The sequence below is a fragment of the Gossypium hirsutum genome, chromosome A10, assembly GCF_007990345.1.
Source record: "Gossypium hirsutum isolate 1008001.06 chromosome A10, Gossypium_hirsutum_v2.1, whole genome shotgun sequence".
Classification (NCBI taxonomy): Eukaryota; Viridiplantae; Streptophyta; class Magnoliopsida; order Malvales; family Malvaceae; genus Gossypium; species Gossypium hirsutum.
In genome coordinates, this window is record NC_053433.1 from 6,426,774 (window position 1) to 6,444,092 (window position 17,319).

Genomic DNA, 17,319 nt, shown 5'->3' on the forward strand with positions numbered 1-17,319 from the left:
AAAAGCCCTTTCTGATACTTTCGGGTGTTGCAATAGTTGTTGAGACAGATTCAAAGGAGTGCAATAATGATGATAATTAGAGTTGTCCATTGGTCGAGTTAAGCCAAGTAAAAAATTTAGGCATGTTTTCTAGGCTCGAGCTCGGCCCAAAAAATGACCTTAAATTTTTGCCCAAGTCCTACCCAGGTAAAAATATTAAAACCCAAGCCGGACTCGACCTACATTAATATTTTTTATATTATTTTTATATAAAAATAAATTTAAAAAATATAATGCATCAACTACACTAAAAACATTAAAAATAAAAATTTTCCAACAAATGGAAAAAAATTAAAAATATATATACTTAAATAACAATAAGATAAGTATAACTTAACAAACAAATACCTTTAAAATATTAGCAAATTAATAATAAAATAAGAGTTATACAATATTTAAATAATAATAACAACATAGTAACAATATAATAGCGAAATGATAGTAAAACAATGAAAAAACAATAAAAAAATAGGAACAATTTTTTTTTGCAAATTCTGGTCAAGCTGGGCTAGATTGGCCCAAAAAGCTTACCCAAAATCTGGCCCGTTCAAAAAATGAACCTTATTTTTTTTGTCCAAACTCATTTTTCGAATTTATATTTTTATCCAAAACCTCCCACTTTTTGAGCAGGCCTTCGAATTAGGCATGAACAAGTCTAGTGATAATGGTGGTTATAATGATGTTGTCGATATGATAAAAAAAAGTTGTTGGAAAATTGTAACCTAATGTGTAAAATAATAAGATCCTCAAATTGATAGTTTCACTCTAAAGAAAGACAATTAGAGATTAAATGAAAAAAAAAATAAAGATGTATTTCTTATTGACCGAGAGTTTGAACCAAAAGAGGTGCAAAAAGTGTTTGCTGCTACTCAGGAGATTCTTAGGAAGTTGAGCTTCAGAAGTGAAAATTTTGATGAAATATTAGTTGTTGGAAGAACTAAAACATGTCACAGAGGCCTAGGTTACATTGGTAATGACGAGGAAACTTGTTCTCCGTCTATTTTTGTTTAAGCTAAAGATCAGATTGTTCCTCCTCCATAAATAGGTGAAAGGAAATTAAAAAGGCCTACACGTTACTACCATGAAAATATTGACCACATTAGACTATAATGATACAAGATGCAGGACGATCTAAGCCGAAATAACTCCAAACATGTTACACAATATGTTGCAATAGCTTCCTAATCTGTTGATTTTTTCAGAGCCAAGGAAATTGGCACACCCATTAAATTAACAAGAAGAATGGTAAAGTTTGGTCACATTAGGCCTCAATGTTATGAGCTACTCAATTATCTTAAAAGAAATTGTTATGTTTCACCGCATGTTGCTCAAGGTGTTCCAACAAGCCATGAAACATGAAGAATATCTCACAAGAAAATGTAGGTTAAAAAAGATTAATCACTTGTCAGTTTTGAAGATAAACAGCGTATTAACGCCCGAGTTAAATATAAAGTTATTACTCATGTTGATCAAATTGAGGATATAGTGATTGTCATGGATACTCGATCAATGATTTGTGGAAAAAGTCCTTATTACTCCACGAGTTACAATTCTTGTTTTACAGGATTGTTGATGTAGCACCTCATCTCATCTCTTTTAACAAACCTAATTCAAACTTAACCGGGGAGAGTAAGAAGGAACATTAGAATAGAGAATAGAGTAAGGGAGAGTAATGGTGGTATTATAATGTCACTGATTTTTTGGTTAATTTATTGAACTGAACTAATCAAGGTATATGAAACGTTACAGTGTCATACATACACTGTCATTCTTGCAAATAATTGATGAATTCTTAGCAGATTGGACCCGCAACAGCTCTGCTGTCAACAGCGAGAACAGTACAATCATTAAACAATTCCACAAAAATTCATAAAATCAAATGCTGTGATATTTTTCTTTTTGGTTCATAAAATGCTGTAAAGTTTAGACAAATGGCTTTCGATTCCTTCACCTATTCAAACATTAACCATCCCACGTGACAAATACCCATCAATGAACATTCAAAGTTAGCTTTAGGGTAACCCATAATGTGCAACTCAACTGTCTTATAATGTGTGATTCCAAAGTAGAAAATGTCACATCTCACTCATTCATCTCTTCACTAACTCCCACCCAAAGAATCTTCCTCCTTGAACAATCCTTGCCTAGAATTTTGTCCATTGATGGAGCAGTCTAGATCCAATTCATACAAGGATGGTGGAGAAATGCAGATGAAGAGTTACTATGGAGGAGGGCCAAGTAACATGCAAGACATGAGGTGTTACAGTGAAAATTCTGTTCAACAAAACCAGCTTGGCAAGGAGATTAAGATGAAGAAAAGCAAAAGCTCTGGAGGGTCTGCTTCAAAGAGCTGGAGTTTTACTGATCCTGAGCTGCAGAGAAAGAAAAGGGTTGCCAGCTACAAGGTTTATGCTGTTGAAGGCAAGATGAAAGGGTCTTTCAGGAAAAGTTTCAGGTGGATCAAGGACACTGCCACCCAAGTTGTCTATGGCTGGAGGTGATCGATCATCTATGCCCATGGCTCATCTCTTTGTTTTGTTTGAGGTTTGTGCTTTTACTATTTGGTGAATGATGGATGAAAAACTTGAGATTAGGGGCGAAGTTCCCCTTTTATTTAAGAATCTTGAATCTGAAATCTTCATAAACTATGGAATGTGAAAATTGATGTTTCTTGAATGAGTTTCTACATTAAGCTCAATAAACTTTTTTTTTTTAATGAAAATGGTATTGATTGCTCTGATTGTGTTAATTTAGCTTAGTTCATGGTTTATGGAGCTATGTTGCAACATTAACGGTATCTGTGTTGCAATTGATATTTCAACGGAACTTGATAAATTAGAAATAGATTTAACTTTCCTTGACAATGTATTATCCTCTCTTTGTTACCATAATAGTAAACATTACATAAATGTGACATTTTTGTACCGACACACTGTTGAATTCCCTTGCAACCGAGTCCGAGTCATGTGTAGATCTCCTTTGAGATACAATAATAATTTCTACACCAGGAAAAGTAAGCATTTATGGGCAATCCCTCCAAGGCAATCCTTTTTTCTCACCTAAGCGGCTGGCCATTGATGCTGAGTTTGACTGACATTTGAGCCCACAGAGTAAAAGTTGCTGATTCATAGCCCAACATGACACCAACCATATTATTTACTATAAAACTTTAGTCATGGGAGATGAAACCAAGAAAATTAAATGGTGGTTTATAGCTTTTGAATTGCAACCAACTAAAATAACTCAAAAACAATAATATAGTCAATGAACAATAGAGAACAAAACATGAAAGAAGTGTTGTAATAATAGTTCTAAGGAAGCAAAGATTGGCCTTGTGTCAAATCCTACCTTTTTTTCCCTTTACATCTACAGTTTCAACATTCTACATTATACAAGAGTAACATCAACAAGCCAAGATATGGCAAGTTTTTAAACAATGATGAACATATTCTTCTACTATTTTCACAGGCCACCGCTCTTACATTTGTCAACTACTGTACATGCAATAACCCCCCCCCCCCCTTAAAGGCATCAACAAGCTAATAATAACTAATGATAAAAACAAAGGCCTCAAAGTGACACTGCAAATGGCCGGAAAAGAAAGAGCCCTAAACATCTTCAAAAATACCTAAGATTGACTGAATGTTGTTATGATGAGCGGGCTGGACTATGGATCTCTGAAGACGGTTGTTTTCTTTGCAACTTCCCTTTTAACTGCCTGATCTTTGCATCTACCCGTGCTGAGAACCCGATCATGGTCCTTTCTCTGGCTCTCGATCGCTCCCTAGTCCACATGCGTCGATCCTCGACGTCTTTCTTGTAGTACTTGATCTCTTGGATGATATGATGATCCAATGGATGGAAACATCTTTGGTAAGATATATGGGCCAAATATGGGAGATTACAAGCGATGGTTACTAAGAGGGTGGCCAACCAATAGATCGGTGCTGGAGCGAGAGCTACTAAAATTTGGTAGGCATTACCTGAAATGCTGGGAGATAGCCTGCCATAAACAAAGAGAAACAAATACCAAGTGGCAATGCTTCCCCATATAAAGAGGTGCTGGATCCATGTGAAGTGGCTCATTGTGAAGGCAATCTGGCAATTGAGCGCCCAAATGATGCACGTGAACATTGTTGTTCCCAAAGCAGGCATACTAGCAGTCTGTCCTTCCTCACGGAAAGCTTGATCGTAGAAGATGATGATATTGAGGAAGAAAATAATGAGAGAGGAATAAAGGCCATTGCCCATCCACCCAAGTATCTTATACCAGTCGAAAAACAAATTTTTAGGTCCTTGCTGATATACTGCAGGAAACTGCAACACAAATAGGCATACAAAATCTTATAATAAAGTCACTCGTGGCAAGGATGAATTTTGTTAATAAGAAAATTATTTACAGAGCACAGATTAACCTGCAAGCAGACCTCGGAAGAAACATCTTGCTCGAAAACTCCTAGTGAGATTACAGGCAATGATGTAAGAAGAACATTGAACAGTAACATGTACCAGTCATCATAAATTGATTGTCCAGAAAAGCCAGCAAATGCCTCAAAGTAAAAAAGGGTGACGCCAAATGCTATATTCTTGTAGAAGAAATAGCAAACCTGAAAGTCGAAGTGGTACAGAATTAGGGGTTGACCAAGCAGAAAGAGTGCAAGAAAATGAAAAATGAAGGCAATCCCTCATTATTACCATCTGTGCAATCCTCTTATAACACCAGTGTCCATGGACAACAAGAAGTCTTTCCAAGAAACGAAACTGGGCAATGGAGAAGTCACTGGCCATTACAGCCTGAAAAAGCGAACAAGATAGGTAATACACTAACATACAGACATAGTGCATTGGTATCCCCACCTTTCAATTGTTTGCCCTGAAGCTGAATACCTTTCACGGACAAACACACTTGATTGAGTTCTTTTACAAAACTCAAAACCAAATTCTCTGGCTGCAACAAGAAAGGCTGCTTCATCAGGTGACTCTGATTCATACGTATAACTGCCGGTCTCTTCGTTCAGCTCAGGGACAGCAGTGTGACAAATTGCTAATATTCGAAAAATTAACATAATGACGTCTGCATTAGGCTCATTCAACCAGTTCCCTTCCATGACGCGACTGTCCTCAAAGCTAAAACCTTTTATGGGAGATTTATGAACCATTTCATCTTCGGAAATAACAACAGTTTCAAGTTCAATTTCTTGTTGTTTGCCTTTTTGCCTGAAATCAGTTGATCTTTCTACATCCTGATCCTCAAGGTCACTAGCCATCTGCTGTGCAGCAGCAAGTTCTACTTCACTAGAGCTCATGCCATATGCAGTACCGGCAATGGAACATTTGAGAAAATCCATCTGATTGCAGGTCAAAGTGCCTGTTTTATCTGAAAGGATTGTATCTACCTGGCCCAACTCCTCATTTAAATTTGATGTCCGTGCTTGAGCAGGATTCCCAGTTTCTTCATCATACATTTGTATGTCTTGATTAATAAAAGTTGCTTGCAAAACCTTGACCACCTCAATTGAAACATAAAGTGAAATAGGTATTAAATACCCATAAAGCATGAGGGCAGTGATCAGATGGGTGACCCCAGATAATACAGGCTTTCTAGGATCATAATAATCATCTGTATTCTGAGGTTGCAGATACCACCAGTCTGGCATGTCGAACTTTGTTTTCACTGCAAAACCGATAGAGCTTACCAATGAGATCACCAAAAGGAGGCTAAAAAGAACATATATTAAATAATCCATTTTCCTTTCTATTCTGCTCCTCTTCGAAGGGGACTTCGTGGCATTCTGCATGACTTTGCTATCATGGCCGGTGAAAATCACGACCCCATAGACAAAAGCTGTATTACGCAGCTTTGAATCTCTAAGGAGAATCTGGCTAGGGTTGAGGGCATAAATTTCATGATCGTATTCAAAGTTACCAATAAAGGTGTAAAGGCTAGGGTTGGGATCTTCACATTTAATTTTTCCTGTGAAGTTCTTGAAAGACGCATCCTCATCCAAAGGCAATGTAACCTCCAAAGCTCTCTTTACCTTCAAGTTTGTCTCGCCATCTAAATTCATAGTCTCAACATAGCAAATTCCGTCTTCGTAACTTGATGACAGAAGTAGCAAATCCGCTGGGAAAAACTGATCCTTCTCCACTTTCACCACATCTCCAACCTGAAGCTTCTTCCATGACTTATAATCAAAAACACCTTCCTCCTTATGAAATTTTACCTTCCGACTATTAACTTTTATATCTTGCATAAACCTTCGCCAATCTTCTAAAGCTTCCTTTGCCATGCTAAGCCCTACAACAAAGACCAAGGGAGCAATCATGCTCACAGCAGAAAATGGCGAAAGGGGTGTAACTGAAACAATTGCAGCTGCAAGGAAATACAAATTGGCAACTCTGTGGAATTGTTCATACAAAGCTTTTGGTAAGAAAGTGAAAAAATTATACTTGGTCGTGGATATGTAATTTGATCGGTACTTAAAAGGTTTTTTCTTGTGCATAAGAGGTTGATTGCAATGCACAATTCTTGAGTATCTAGGCCCTTCAATAGAATGAGGCCCCTCTTCAGTAGCTTCTGGCCTGGTACATGCGAATGTATAGAGATGACTCAGCCGGAGCCTTGCTCGAATCCTACCCCGTGTCATCTCTGAGAATCAACCTTTAAGAAAAATTAGTAGATAACTGCCAAACAAAGAATCCCCAAACCTAGCCTTCACTGGTGGACATTAATGCAGCCAGTCATTCATGGTCCCTCGCTTTAAGTCCCGGTTTCACAAACATAAAGGGAAATTCAACATTAGCATATAACTTACATTTACAAAACGAAGCTTGCAACAATTAAAGCTCCACACAAAATGCCAAACTTCAAAAGCATAAGCATTCAGAAAATTATGTCATTTAAATTACATCCTATATACATTTTAGCATAACCCAGATTTGAAAGTCTTATAGCTATAAAAATCTAGGAATAAAAGATAAATTAAGACAAATATGAGAACAAATCAACATCGCTGAAAGCTACAAGATTGAACCCCCCCCCAAAAAAAAAGATCCTAGGAATCTATTAAACAGAAAAAAAAAACCCAGAGTTTAACATAAAATGAAAAAGAATTGATAGCTGGGAAAAAAAATCCCATACCCAATTTCACTTTTCACCTCAAATATCAAAATAAATAGCTCAATTTAAACAAAGATGAAATTGAAAAGGACAAATGAGACAATGGCGCAGCTAAAACTTCAAAATTTTCAACGAACGAAGAAACAGATCACTGATACTTGACACAAAATAAAAAGAAACCACATACACGAAACTTTTAGAAAACTTAACCCAAAACAAGAATTTTAAAAGAAAATAGAAGAAAAAAAGTACCTTGAATCTGGAAGCTGATTCATCTTCAATACAGAAATTAACAAACCAACCCATTTGCAAAAAAATCATTAAAAAAGAGTAGACAATAAATTTTGCAGATCAAGGAACGACGGTAAAGAGTTTATTTTTTTATTAGTTGATTTAATTTAATTATATTAAATTTGATTAATGGAGTAAATCTAGAGAGTGGCCAGGGTTTTAGGCTTAAAAGAGAGAGAGAGAAAATTTCGATCTTTGAGCCAATGACAGTAATTCCCGGTTTCCCATTGCTTTCTACAAATATTTTCTGTAATATATATTTTTTTATCAATTTCCTTTCTCAAATTTTCACTACTTTGATTTTTCTTCAATGAGTTTCTTCATCTTCTTCTTTTTTTCTTTTTCATAAAATTGAACAGAGATCAATCCGTTCACATGGGTTCTTGTTTTGAAAGAATGACGTGGCAATAATCTTTCTTTTTTTGCTCTGAAAATGGAACAACGTTCGATGTTCGTGGACCCTTTTATCCTACGTGTCAGATCTTAGTCATTGATTTTATTTTATTAAAAAAATAAACTGTTTTTAATAATTATCCATAATTAAACTATTTTTAATTTAGAGAGATGAAAGTTGTGATTAGTTAAGACTTAAAGGGCCAAGGTCCTGTCTTTCCTTCTAACTACTCACTTCTTAATGTTAGAATAATTTTATTTATTTATTTTAATAAATTCACCCTTGAGTTGATGCTATCTCTTAGATATTAATATAAATTTAAGTTAAACTTTATTTTAGAGTTTTTGTTTGTGATTCAAGTTTATATAAATTCAAAATTTTTCATTCCTTCAATCAAAATAAATTATTCAAAAGTTCTTTTAAGAAATTTAAAATTATAATTATTCATGCTTAGTTATTTGTTTCTATTAAATTCTAAAAAGTTGAAAGTTGAAATATACTTTTAAGTAATTCTACACTTTATATATTTGAGTTTTAATCATTTTACTTTTATTTTTGAAAATTTAGTTTTCTTTTATTTTCATATTTAAAAATTCAACTGTATTTATTATCTTGTTAAAATTCTCGTTTTAAATTCATTGGCATGAAATTTAAAAAAATTACATTCACTTAGTAGTGACGAAAAAAAAAATTAACATTGAGAATGTTGATGTGGATTTTACCCATTTGAATTCATTATGATAAAATATATATTTTTTATTGAAATAGTGCTCTCAAGAAAAAATAGCATTTCTATTGTAATTGAAATAGATAATAATATTAACTATTTAAAACTAACTAATCACATTATAAAAATAAGGGACTAAATTATGTCAAATTAAAGTGTATATATTATACTCAAGTTTTAGCATGGTTCGGGGCCGACACTGAAATTTGAACATTTTTTTTATAATGGTAAGAAAAAAGCAAGGCACACCAAAAATATATGTCAATTTTTAAGATTCTTAAATTTAGACATAATAAAAGGACTAGATTTGAAATTTAACACTTTCTTATATTATGAAGGAAAAATAATCATACACCTTCAAAATTAAATGAGCACGCGTGTCACGTGGCAAATGCCATGATCACTCTTTTGATATCATATATTATATAAAAAAAAGGGATGGCAAACAGGCAACATATATGATAATTTTGAATATTGGGATACTTATTTGAGTTTCAGGATATTTGTTTTTTTTAGTTATATTTAAAGTTAGCCCTCTTTCTTAAATTAAGTTTTAAACATAATTTTTTTCCTTTATAATAATATTTTTTAAATAATAAATAACTTTAAACATCATACATTAAATTACAATTAAAATTTAAAATTAAAATCTCAACATAAATTATAAAATAATATAATTACACACAACTGTCATATATATATATGTGACATATAATATATCTCATATATTATATAAAAGAAGGTACAAAAACATATATTGAAACATTGAGTTCTGGGATAGTTATTTGAACTCCAAAATATTTCCTTAATTATTATCACATAATTATGAGACTCATTACTAACTTAATTTAATTACATTATATAAAATTTTAATTTGATTTAATCATGTTGTATAATAATTAACTTAATTTAGTTACCATATTATATAATAATTTAATTTAAATTAATTTAGGAATCAAATATAAATATAATATTTATTTTTTATCTAAATTATCGAGCAAAAAAGAGTAAAAATAAATCGAGCAAAAGAGAGTAAAAATAAGTAATCTTATTTTATTTTATTGTTTATTATATATAGGATAGCATACATACATACACATACACATATCATATTATATATATCACATATATATATATAATAAAATAAAATTTTGGAATAATTTTAATAATAATTAGTTCTAAACCGGTTTTAAGACATTTGTCACTTATTACATGGTGACACATTAATATGATGTAATTTTACAATATATAAAAAAAATATTGATAATGTTTATTTGTCTGTCTTGAAAGTTAACCAAATTAATCAAAATTTTAAAAAATCATTAACCGACCTTCGACCGAACTAAATTCAGCCAACGTCTGATTAATTGAATTAAATTAATTCGGTCAGTTAATTCAATTTTAACCGAAGTTTGAACACATTGATTGTACTTAAAACCTAAGCATTGCAAGGTAAGATTGTAAAAGAAGTATTTTTTTTTGGTTTACTTTCAGTAGTGAGGATGATAGGAAAAGGACCTTGGCCAATCATACAAACATCTGCGTCTGAAGAACTAGCTAGAAGGTGTCGTCTTAGAAGTGCTTGACTTTGGTAAGTTAGAGTTATGGGTTCAGGTTTCGAATCCATTTACTATCAAGAGAAAATGCCTTTAGGGTTGTTTCCAGAATATATTTAGGTTATAAGATTATTATATAAGGGTTGAAGTAAGAGTTCATGAAGCAATATTGCTGGTTGAGTTTAAATTTAAATGTCATGAAAATGATGTGGTTTAGGCTATAACATCCTCAAAATTTTGATAGATCATTAAACTAGAGGAAAATATGAATTGAGAATCAAGGTATGGACTAATTTGAGATTGAATTAAAGTATGAGGATTAAACCTTCATGTTAAGAGAACGGTTGGAGAACTTAAGAGGGAATTAAACCATAACTTATTTGAAATGACTTGTATTTTCCTTAGTTAAGTGATGAATTGAGTTAGGTAAGAGGTAAAGTGGGCTTTCCATAAGTAGATAAATGTTGAATTTTTGAATTATAGAAAAATGACTATTGACTAGTTTGAAATTTAGGTGAAGATTCGAGGACTTGGAATATGATTTAACCTTTAATTCATATTTTTAGTGATGGAATGGAAGATGGCTTTACAATTGTTCTCTTCCTTGCATAGCGATGAGTGAATATTTGTTATATATTTTAGGCACTTATTCACTTAATGTTTACATTTTTTTAGTTGATTTTACAAATTCTTTTTTTGTTTATTCTTAGTGTTTTTAAAGCTATTTTTAGCACTTTTCATTTGCTTTTTGATTTAATAAATATTTGTAGGAAAAATGGAATTGAAGTCAGTAGTTAGAAAATCGAAGTAGAGATTACCTTTCGAAGCCATGGCTTGAACTATTGGTTCCACGACTTTGGCTTAAAATTCTGCACATGTTTTCTATTTCATTTTTAATCAGGCTAATTGGTCTTTTCACCTTAGCTCATGAATTTGCTCTACAATAATGTTGTATAAATCAGTTCTGTAGTTCTTCTTTGAAAGAGGAGGCCATTTTAGAATACAACAACTTTAAAACTTTTAAATATTCAAATCTCAATCAAATATTTATTTAATATTAAAGATTAGTAGGTTAATGATTTAGTAATTGAATTAAAATCTAATTAAAAAAATTTGTTATGATTTAATTTTCTTAATTTGTGCACGTGACGTAGATGATAGATAGCTTAACAAAAATTCTAGTAGAAAATGGGTTGAAAGCTACCCACCCACTGCACTAGCAGTCCACTCAAGCATTACCCAAGATTGGTTCCTGATTAAAAAAAACTATCAACTAATGACCACAATTAATAACTATGTACAAAGTTGGCAACTATAGTATACCATTTAGAGGTATTGGGAAAGATGCGACAATGACACTTTTGCTTTTTAGTACTTAGTCTAAATGTGAATGTGCATCCATGTTGTTAATTCTATATTAGAATTAATTCAAAATAGTTTACTAATTGCCATTAACTGAAAGTGATTCTTAACTATTGTATTTTTAATTGAGGTTGAATGATTAAAAAGTATTTTTATTGTTTTATTTTTCTTGATTGCATTTATTTTACGCATTCTTTATCTTTACTTGTTTGATTATCTTTTGACTTATATTATTAAATTAGTTAATTGGTGAGTCGAGTTAATTAGTTAAAGTATTCCACATATTTTCCTATGGGTCTAATCTTTAGAATACTTACTAATAAATTATTCTATTGTAATTATTACTTGGTAACGATACAACGCATTTGCAGCTATTGGGCGAATAATTAATATTTTTTTATGCTTTAATTGTATAATTGTTTTTTAACTGAATTTTTTAATGTTATTTGCCACCGATCAAGTTTTGATGTTGTTTCCAGAGGAAGTGTTGTGGTAATCAAACTATTTCTGGTTGTAATTTGTATTTATGGTTTGTAATTATTGCATCTTATTGTGTGACACAAGCCAAGAAATAAGACCTGGTATATCAACAAACAATGCCACTACTTACGGAGTCAAACCACTCGGGCTACACTTTCAAAGCAGAACCTTCAAAAGTTATTTAGAGACCACATATTGTTAAACTTCAGTGGTCAAATCTTAAGCACCAGAATTGGTACTAAAAAAGGTCTCTATCAAGTGAAGGAGCCAAAGAAGCCTTGTAGACGAAGGGGTGGTTCATTTGAGAGGGAAAGGAAAGTTCGACTTATTTACTACAAGAATGTTTTTTATGGGGACAAAAGGAAATATTTTTCAAAAACTTGTTTTGTAAACAAAATTTTGTGTCAAATATTAACTTGAGAATTTGGAGTCAAATCTTATTTATGAACTTTGGAAAGAAGTTACAATTTTTGGATATTTCTTAATTACAAATAAAAATTCATTTGATTCTTCTCTTTGATGGAGCTTCGATCTAAGAGTTGTCTAAAATTGATCTTAGAATGATGCAATTTGTTTAAAGGGTTATTGAGACTTCATCTTAAAGTTGAGTTTGACAATATGTTTGCTAAATAATTTAATTTGGATTTGGATTCAATGGTCATCGAGACTAAATGTTGAATCAATGATGTACGTTTCAAGGGTCATCAAGACTTTATCTTGAAAATAAGTTTAAACCTCATTTCTTTAGTTGAACCAGATCGAAAGACATCTTTCTTCAAAAATGACTTTTGACCCCCTTTCCATAGTTGAACTGGATTGGAAGGCAACTTTCTTCAAAAATTATATGCCATTTTCGAAATTTCTTCAAGCTCTTTAGTTTCTTCAAAGATTTTTGTGGAGAATTTCTAGAGTTCTTGAGCTTGTGAATGTAACGAATGGCTTGGATATGACTTCCTTTTATAGGAACTCCCCCTCAAAAAAATAATGAAAGAAAAACAAATGTAGAGAACAAGAAGAAGGAAATAAGGTTTCTGGAAGGAAATAAGGTTTCTGAAGTTGCAAAGGAGTCCTATTTATTAGTACCTAGGCAAGAAACTAAAGCAACATTTTGAAAGAAACAATGGTAATAAAGTAACAACGTATGTTTGACAAAAAATCCAATTAAAGATAAAACACATGTTTAGGAGCAATTAATGTAGAAGCACGATGATTAAAGTAATAATCATAATGCTCTCAAATCTATTTAAGCATTGTTAGAACTTCCATGAGCCTCGCTAAAGATTTTACTCTACCCTAGTCACTTATAACTTACCTTTTGTCTAAGGCATAATTGTTATACCTTCATCATATCAACTATTGTCAAACCACTCAATGCTTCGTTTGAAGAAGAAACTCAGTGAAGCTTAACTTCAACTCCTCACCATATGCACAATCTCAATCTTACCTTATCAAAATGTCACATCATGTAAAGTGGGCCTATGCAATTCTCAAAAAATGGGGAAGAGTTGTTTTCAACATCCATAAATACATCACTCCTCCAAGTTTGACGTTGCTTTGACGAGTCTCATCACATCGGCTTAAATAGTGTTCTCAACTGACAATTAACCTCTCTATCGCTTGCACATATAAAGTAGAGCATTCGATAGTTGAAACCGTGCCTAGTTAACATCTTCTTATAAATACTCTTCTTTCAATATAAAGAGGGAAAAAGAGAGATCTATTATATAACCCTCACTCTACTCAAATACCATATTTGGATTTTCATTCTTAGTGGCTTTCCATACCACTACAATATGAACTACACCCAAGGTCACTAAACTCTTAGTAAGTTTATGTCTTGATCACTTAATTTTAAAAAGGTACAAAATGATCATTGAACTATTTGAAAACTTTTATTTAAGTCATTGGGGCTGCTAATTTTTTTTTTAAAGTCTGGCTAGCAAGCTCTAATTGATGATTCGACGATTGGTACAATGGGTTGTACTCAATGATGAGTAGAAAAACATATCTTAGATATAAATCGATTTGACTGTTAGTGTTAGAGATCGAAGAAGAAAACTAATTGGATTTTAGTTTGCAGATTTGTGACTCTCAAAGCTATTTCATGAAAAAAAATTGAATTGTAGAAGAGAAGAAAAAGAGCTTTCAATTGGTATAGGCGATGCAAACAGAGAAGGCCATACAACAACGATTTTAATAGTCTAGTGACCGAAATGAAAATTTTCGAGTAGTTCAATAAACATTTTGTAGCTTTTTGAAGTTGAGTGACCAAAATGTAAACTTATTAATAGTAGAATGAATTTTGATGTAATTTAACTAAATTGTTATAACATATATAATAGCATATTTTCCTCCTTTAACGTTAATGGATAAATACCAATGATAAAAAATGACTACAACGTGCAATATTAGAATTTTTTATTCATAAATGGTGCAAAATCTTTTATATGATTTTATAATATTTTCTTTTTCATAATAAATGTTGATTATAATAATATTAAAAAAGAAGAATTTGCAAATGGGCTACAATTAAAAGTATTAATAAAGAAGTTAGTGGTTTATGGGCTCCATGAGTATCGAATATTATAGCCAATGTTGAATCCCCCACACACGAAAAAAAAAGTTGTTGCTTTTTTGGGTATATAGACTTATTAAAAGCTAATTAAGCACTTTATCTCACCATCTCAATTATTGAAGATGAAAAATATTATTGATTTGAAGAGTTTTTGTTTGAAGATTTGCTATTATGAATGGATCCACTTCCCTGTAATGTTTTTCTATCATTGGTAAATCTAATCAAATCATTCATTTTTATTTTGAAATATAATGAAAAGAAATTAATATACACATATAAATAATAATAATATAGATATACACATTCAATTTATAAATTATATAAAAAAAATTAAAACTCAATTCGATTGATATACGATAATTTTTTTATCAATTCAAAAAAAATAAATTTTTTATTCTAATTGGACCATTGGTTTTTAATTTAATCAATTCATGAAATTAATTTTGATTAAAAATGATTTAATCGCATCAATCTTATCTTGATTTTGCAAGAATAAATTTTGAGAGTGTTATCAATTGTGATGTACAAATGATTGTTAGTTTGTCCAAATACTTAAGGTTGCATTTTAGAGTATCTTTCAAAAGATTATTTCAATTTTTAAAAACTAATGTAATTTGTTATATAAAATACATATAAGTTTAACCTACATGATTGTTTTGAAAAGTAACTTACCTAATTGCTTGTAAAATTCGCATAATGCTTAATTATTGAGGATTTTAATATGTGTATTTTAAGTATTTTTATTTTGAAAATCATATTACTTATTTTAACCTTGGAGTATGGCAATATCTTCGTTCACTTTCCTTTTACTATTTCCTAAAGTTAATGGTTTTGGATCTGTCGTAGATTTTATGGAAATTGATGCCAATGGATCACACCACTATGATTTTAGCTTAGGCTTTTGTATAGATTGCTTCACAATTTTAAAATAAGAAAAATTAATTTGTATGTTGCAACTTAATTCGTAAAGTTGCATAATTTATCTTATTTGTTGGTATATTTGATTAGATCAAACAAGATTTCTTTTCAAGGATCCTAATATAATATACTTATGTTACATACTAAAATATGTTATCCAAATAAGGTATAGGCTAATTTAATTCAGATTTATCTCAATCATTTGTCTCTTTATATTAAGGGTATTGATTTGATGAGATTTGGACTGATTAAGATGGACTAAAGGTTACTTTGTGAAGTTGGGTTCATGCTCTCAATATAAAAGCCTTATTTAATCTTGAAAAAGGTAATTGTTGAGGCAATTATGTGAGAATTGCTTCACGAAGTGCCACAAGCAGTTCATGTTGCTCTTGGCACTAGGCACTGCATAAGTCACAAAACTTGCCTTATTTAAAACTTGCCTTATTTGTACTTGGCAATCTTTTCAACAAAATTAGTTGGGCAATCACTTAGATAATTTTTTGGACATGTGTTGGCCTATACTTGAAGATCCATTTGGTAGAGTAGCAAATCTTCAAAGATTGAATCAGTTTGAATCAAGCCAATCAGATCCATTGTTTAGAAGAGATTGGCTTGACTGATCTAAAAACTTATCTTGGAGATCTTTAATTTATTTTTAACTTTATGAGGATATTTGTAAAGCCTTTTATGAGGTGATTTTAGTGAGATATTGATTGTAATTGCTTTGTATCTTAACAAGTCTTAAACTCTTATATTTTATAGGCTTGTATAAGTTGGAAGGGTGGAGAGTTGAGCTTCTAATGTATTCATTAGGCAGCAACTAAACAAGTGAATCACTTAATTTACAAACTAAGTTTTCAGGGATAAAACTTAGTGTAGAGAAATCCATATCTTAGGTGAAAAAGTAAGGATTTATACTCGTGTGTGATAGGACTTAACTGTTTATACAAGGTTTAAGATAGTAGATTATCTCTTTGGGTAAGGCCTCGTAGATGTAGGAAAATTGAACTGTGTAAACAACTTTATTGTGTTCATCTTTGTTTTCGTCGCAGTGGGACTCTTAATGGGTACTGCTCGTACTACTACACAAAGCACTGCTCCCTTGTTTTACTAGAACTACATCGTCCCTTTTATCTTTGAAAGTGGATGTATCCCTAGAGTAACTCTTGTTCCTATTCTTCACCAAATTGAAGAATAGTTTGCATCTATCTTTAGTGTCATCCTCTACCTCTAACTTGGTTGTGAATGGATTTTAGGCTATCAATCTCCCTTGTCAACATTGATTATTAATTTTAAAATCCATGTTCATAATCTAGAAAAAAAAAAACAATTGGTAATCAGTTACAAAGTCTCAAGTGTGTTTTCTTTAAAGTTTTCAAAGATAATCACATTTCTAGCTTTCCATATACCCCCAATGTGTCAAAGTAAAGTTTGTATAGAACTCTCCACTTGGATTGATGTCTTTCGAAGCTCATCCTTCGTAAGGAATTAGTTATTATAAATCTTCCACAAAAATAAAATGAGTTTAAAAGGCAACTTAAGCTTCCATGTCGATAATTATAATTATAAGGATAATCTTGAGATGAACAATTACTTTTGTATTTAACTATTTAGAAAACTCTCTTAAAGGATAAGTGTTGCTATTGATAATATTATCATCTTAGGATTTTAATTTGTATTATATTTATTATATTACAAAGAAAATTTGAATAGAACTCCTCTTTGTAAAGAAAGAATTTGGCATCTCTCAAAAGGAAGACTTTTTGAATACTTTTTCATCAATCTAATATCATTTTCGGTATTGATAAAATTATGAGTATTTATGTAACACCCCTAACCTGTATCCGTCGCCAGAAC

At 31.5% G+C, this 17,319-nt stretch overlaps 1 protein-coding gene and 1 pseudogene across 1 annotated transcript; one reads left to right on the plus strand and one right to left on the minus strand.

Moving 5' to 3' along the window:
• The first annotated feature begins 1,967 nt into the window (after positions 1-1,967).
• Positions 1,968-2,774, plus strand: LOC107919494 (uncharacterized). Its single transcript, XM_016848946.2, has one exon. It carries the CDS (start codon positions 2,202-2,204, stop codon positions 2,538-2,540), a length of 339 nt encoding a protein of 112 aa, XP_016704435.1. The 5' UTR covers positions 1,968-2,201; the 3' UTR covers positions 2,541-2,774.
• A 539-nt stretch (positions 2,775-3,313) lies between these two features.
• LOC107916392 (probable phospholipid-transporting ATPase 4) lies at positions 3,314-7,395 on the minus strand (annotated as a pseudogene).
• Positions 7,396-17,319: the final 9,924 nt, after the last annotated feature.

Bases quoted from the DNA above. Each gene is read 5' to 3' on its own strand.
- LOC107919494 (XM_016848946.2), top strand. From the start codon at position 2,202: ATGGAGCAGTCTAGATCCAATTCATACAAGGATGGTGGAGAAATGCAG.